Raw genomic sequence first — 5,890 nt, 5'->3', positions numbered from 1 at the left:
TAAGCTTCACCCGTTGGGAGCTCATAATGGGAATCTGAGGCATGGAGTGTCCGTGCACCCTGTCAGCAACACACATTGATACATTCTACACTTCAATCCTTATTATTGATCATTAGCTTTCTGAACAATCATTGTAAAAGCAGTTTAACAATCAACCCATAGATACACGACTCAATCAATTGTGAGCTCACCCTCACCAGTGAGGTCATCACCTGGCTGGTCATGTGACAGCTCGAGTCACAAGACGTCACAATGAAATTCGTGACTTCACAAAAGCAGGAAATAATGACACGGTGCCTTTTCCACATAAAGCTGTCGGCTGCTTGGTCATCCAGCAGTTAAACTTTGTGTTTGACCACGAGGAGAAGGAGGGAGAGAGTTTTTCAAATAATTTTTTTCAAAGCAATCAACCAAAAGCTTTAAAGCATTAAATTAATTCAAGACCATCGAATTAGGAATCTACAAAGAAAGGTCTGCATAGGACGGACATCTCTGTGTGTGAGAAGTTCCATTCACAGGAGAGAAAGAGCCCGTGTTCGGGTCGAGACAAATAAAGGTCAAAATATCAAATCGACAACATAACAGCAGCAATACTGGTGATAATCGGTGAGTAAAAGCAGAGAGCTCTGTGTTGTTACAAGTCTGTTTATCACTAGGACACATTGTGTGAAACAAGAGAAGTGATTGAATTCCAGCAAAATGGTGACAAACAGAATAAAGTGTTCGATGGCCATGATTATCAGTCTGTTTTCTGATGAAGATGACTTTGTTCCAATGAGATTAACTGAGTCACTGCAAGAACTGGGAAGGATCAATCATAAATACGTCCTTACGTACTGCCATAAGTATCTGACCAAAAACAAGTTGCGGCCGGCCCCACGTTGGGCCTTACTAACGGCGATGACGTTGGTAATAAAGGATAACCTTGGACACTTACACACACGGCTGGCTAAAAAACTGAGCAACTTGGCTTTGATGAACATGATCGGATCAGAGCATGTTGATCATCAGGAAGCGGCAAGTTGCCTCCTGGTTAGTCTGGGTGCCAGGTTTCCCATTGAAATTTTCAAGCACATCGAGTCGGGGTGCCAACCATGGACCCAAGCATATTTCTACATGGTGCTGACACTGGCAAGGCTGTGTAGAGCAAACGTGCATTGCTTGGTACCTCGGCTCAAGCCTGTCTTGAGAAACATGCTCCCCACACTGCATGGAGTAACTGATGGGGAAATGAAGTGGACTCTCTGTGTTTCATTGGGGCTTTTTAGTGAGAGCATTCAAATGTACCTGTCAAACCCAGTGGGGACCAGAAAACCTAAACTTGAGAAGAAGATGTTCTTTCATGAGATTTCTGCGGCTTACGATCTGCTTTTGAATTCCTGGCTGCCCATGAAAGAGCCCAAGGTGAGCAGAGCAATACTAGAAACAGTCGCCCAGATAATCCAGCTACTACCCAATGACAAACTGGACAAGGAGCTCCCCAGCTTAATTCCAACCCTTCTCTTGGTGTACCAGGAAACCTTTCCCCATGTTTCTGTCACTCGGTGTCTGTGCAGTGTCCTGCGCACTGCCATCGAGAGGAACAGTGAAGTACTCGTGACACAAATGCAGATTCTGCTGATCACTTTCCATGAGCAGATCTGTATTGTGATGGAACAACCCCAAAACACCTTTTCTGAGAAGCAGCTAAATGAAATCCTTTGCTGCTTCAGAGTTCTAGCTCCGGCATTTACAAGCCAGATACTAGAGATCCTTCGGATGCAACTGGCAATTGACAATGAGCAAATTCAACTCGGGGCACTGGCCGTGCTGAAGTACCTTCTCGATACTGTCCCTTCAAACATGGAGAGTCAGAAGGATCAGATTCTGAATTGTGTGCGACGATCACTTTTAACTGGGAGTAACAGAGTGAAGGGAATCCTTGCCCAGGTAATATACACCATGGCCTGTCACAATTACTTGGAGCGAGAGGGAGGAAAGCAGCTGGTGGAATTTATCATCCAACAGTGTGCTCTGCCCACCGAGGAGAACGAGGAGAGTACTGAAAGCGAAGAGGAGTTCTGCAGCGTAATGGCGGCCGTGGTTACGGATAAGGATTTAAGGAGACAGTGCGAAGGATTGCTGAAATTGATGGTGGGAACTTTACCGATTGGCGATGTCCTCTGGTCCTACCTACTGGAGTTTGTGATCACAGTAAAGTACACTGAAGCCTTTACAATAGTCTGTGGTTCCTCACATTGCGTTGGAATAAAGAGACTGATGGCCAGCAATACACAATTTGTTCTTAATTACGAGGACTATCCAAATCTTCCTGAGCCTCGTACACTGCTAATGCGGCTATTGATTGTGTCTTCTTCTCTGTGCCATGGAAAAGGCAGAGGTGTTCCTGCTCTGGGCTTACTATATCTCCTGGCAATGGACATCCACCCAGCATCAGTGAGAGTATGGGACAAGGAATTCCCAATGTTATGTAACTTTCTGGAGGAGAATTCGGAGAAGCCCAATCTCCAGAATGAGTGGGAAGAGAAACTGTTGGGGGTTGTGTCCCAGACTCTGGAGGCAATCGCGGATAAGGTGTGGATCACCCAGCTCATTGCAGAAATGACCCACTGCATTCACACCTATCGCCTGTATCCAACAGAGAGGGCTTTTCTGTACAAGTGTTTAGGGAGAGTGCTCCGACTGACCAAAGACAAAGACATCGTCAGTAAAAGTCTTCATCAGATGCTTCAGAGTGTTGAGCACAATGAAGATTTCGAGAGAGACAGGGTAGCCGCTGGAATTGGTGACTGTGCTGTAACACACTTAGATACCACGCTCACCACACTGAAGGCTTTCATGGAGTTCAATCGTTTGTGCATATCAAGTCCCTTTCACCAGGTTGACAATCACATAATGAAAGTTAAAAGCACGCTCATTTTATGCTATGGGCAGATTATGTCACGTTGTCCTCGGGACCTCATTCTGCCCAGAATCGAGACCGACATTCTGCACAATGTGTTGGCTCTTTTCAACACCAAGATGTTTGGACTGAAATCCAAGGTGAAGGACTTGACACTGAAATTAAGTTTGACAAACACTGTGATACTGTTGGCCAAAGCTCTCCAACCCAGCGAAGAACACCCACCCTACACTCTGAGCAGAAAGGCAGAATTGCTGAGCTGCATGCAGGAGCTGATCACTGCCGAACCAAAGGAGATATTGAGCACTTGGGTTCGAAAGTCTGCCATGGACGCCTGTGCAGCCCTCATCAAATTGCAGCCTTCACTGAGCAGTGAGACTGAGCTGATTAGCATCTGTTTGAATCGTGTCTTCAGTTTGCCAGATTGGGAGAGCAGCACTGCCGACCAAAGTACAAACATGGACATGGCAGAGAGACAGAAGCTTCACACCGACACAATGGCCTCTGTGCAGGGTCTCCTGAAGCAATGCTTACTTTTGGATCTGTCTCCTGATGGGCTTCATTCTGTATTTAAAACCATGGAGACTGAGATCCAATCCACACGGGACCATGAGCGAGAAAAGGCAATGGAGAGCACTTTACAGCTGGTGACATTTTACCTGGAGAAACTGCAAGTTAGCAATAAGGTGCCATCCCATAACTTGGTGAGGATTATTGGATGTGTGGGGCTTCAATGTGCAGATCCATCGCATGTTGTAAGGGAGGCAGCCATTAAAAGCTTGTATGGATTGCTGTATATCCAGTTACACCTTGAAGGCTTTCCAGTGGGTCATCAAGATAAGGAAGTGGAGCATCTGAAAGCCATCAAAGGCGGATTGAAGCAATTTACCAGTCAGGCCCTCTTTCAAACCTGCACTGCTGTCGGTAACGTTTTATCCAAGTGCATAGCCCATGAGCAGTTGAACACTCTACTCTTCACAGTCTTTAAAGGGCTGACAGACAAGCACCGGAACATTTCCTGCACAGCTTCTATTGTGACAAATGTCCTCATTACAACACGTGGAACCACCCTTGCAGACGTTTGGGGAACAATCAAAGTATTGAGCCGTCACTTGCGTTCAATTACTGAGCCGCGGGTGAGAAATGCAGTGACGCATTCAATCTCCATTCTGGCCTCACACCATCTGCCAGCAGTTTTGTCCGCTCTCCTCACTTACCCCATTCCATTTGATGGATATATTTATGACATATGGCGATCCCTCCTGACACGTAATGCATTAGCACCGGCCAAATTCTTACTGAACAACATCAAATCATTGTATGATGACGGCAGATATTGCCATGTCACAGATACAAAAGATTCAGCAACTCAGCAGTCTTTAGCTGTCCTCTGTGCTCTTCGTGATGTGGTATGTGAGCCTGACTCAGGGCACGTGATAAACATTCTCTACCCCCAGTTAGTCAGCACCCTTCTGATTCATCTCAGCTTCAGTGTCTGGGTTCGCTTTCCGACCAACTTTCTGACAATTCCAAAGGCTGGGAACACCTTTGGCCCTGCTCTAAGACTGAATTATGCCGACGCTTGCCATTACTCAGCTGAGATTCTTCGAGCTGTCCTGTCACAGGGAAAGGGAGATGATCGCATCATGAGAGAAATGGGAGGTTGGGATCTCATCGTGAGCCCAAGAAAGCACCATGAGGGGGTTACACTGCTGGCAAGCACATTGACCGCGTGTGCTGCCCCGCATCTGATCAGCATTGTGGAGCAACTCACTCCTTGCCTTGTCAACATAGGAGAGAGTCAGAGGATCACAATAGCTGCCTTCTTTGGGGAGCTTTTAAATCATTCCGTGGTGTGGGACTTGTTGCTGATGGATACCCTTCTGGAGAGTTTGTTTCGATGTTTGCTTGATGAGTCCCCAATTGTCCAATGGCTCGCTGTACAAGGTTTGGGAAATGCTGCAATTGGAGCTTCTCAACGGATAGACACATACTGCACCAAACTGTTGTCCACAATGTTATCTGTGATTGACCAGAAGTCCAAACCCGAGAATCTCATTGCAGTTGAGGCAATGTCGAGCATGTGCAAAGTTCTGGGTCAGCTCCAGGAGGATTATACAAATCCCATTCTTGGTGATGTGGCACTGGCAGTTCAGCCTTACTTGGAACATCAGCATGAGACAATGAGAGCTGCGGCGTTTAACGTTCTTGGCAAGCTAATAAGATTTGGGAGTGTGGAAATGAACCCTCCACATATGGAGCACATCAAGTCCACCTTGATCCGCTTGCTGCTACATCTCAACGCTGAGAGCATTGAAGTCACCAACGTCTGCAAATCCATGCTGAATTCCTACGCTCCAGTAATGGAGTCAGCAAACATAACCAAGATGTTCCAAGAACTTTCCTCGGAGGAGACCACCCTGGATTATGAGAACTATTTAAGCAACATCTCCAGGCACATTGCCAAAGACTTGGACAACCAGATCCCCTTGTACATAAGGAGCTGTGCCGCCTTCCTAAGGGATGTGCTTCCTGCGGTCAGAGGGAACGCATTGACATTCCTCGCTTTCCTCATGTACAATGCCCCACCACATTATTACACATCACAGTCTGCAGCTCAGATTTGTGAGCAGATTATTGCCTTGCTGTCAGATCACGAGCAAGATGTCAGAACGAAAGCAGCCAAGGCGATGCGATACCTCTACATGTATTAGGGACCATCAGAACAAAATTATTGTAATGTATGCGTTCGTAGTGTGTTTGGAAATGAGTCTGAGGTCCAAAAATTCGCAGACCCACAATAGGCAAAAGGGGGAAAGGGGAGGGGGAAGGGATTTGGCCGCGGCATGGGGGGGAGGGAGATGGAGAGTGTGATCCTGGGCGGGGCATCGGGGGAGGGGGAGTGGGAGGGGGATTGTAAGAATGGCAGGCCGGGATGGGCGGGGGTGAGGTGAGAATCGTTGCCTCGTGAGGTAATCGGAAACTTCG

At 47.0% G+C, this 5,890-nt stretch overlaps 1 protein-coding gene across 1 annotated transcript; it reads left to right on the top strand.

The window, feature by feature from the left end:
- Window positions 1-699: 699 nt before the first annotated feature.
- On the top strand, window positions 700-5,616 carry LOC139248813 (maestro heat-like repeat-containing protein family member 1). Its single transcript, XM_070872192.1, has one exon. The coding sequence runs from the start codon at window positions 700-702 to the stop codon at window positions 5,614-5,616; it is 4,917 nt and encodes a 1,638-aa protein (XP_070728293.1).
- The last annotated feature ends 274 nt before the right edge of the window (window positions 5,617-5,890 follow it).

This window comes from Pristiophorus japonicus, unplaced genomic scaffold (assembly GCF_044704955.1).
Source record: "Pristiophorus japonicus isolate sPriJap1 unplaced genomic scaffold, sPriJap1.hap1 HAP1_SCAFFOLD_296, whole genome shotgun sequence".
Classification (NCBI taxonomy): Eukaryota; Metazoa; Chordata; class Chondrichthyes; family Pristiophoridae; genus Pristiophorus; species Pristiophorus japonicus.
The sequence above is the reverse complement of the archived record's forward strand: the minus strand, read 5'-3'. Positions and strand labels throughout refer to the sequence as shown.

What these genes read in the sequence shown, in the direction of transcription:
- LOC139248813 (XM_070872192.1), top strand. Translation starts at nt 700, where the DNA reads ATGGTGACAAACAGAATAAAGTGTTCGATGGCCATGATTATCAGTCTG.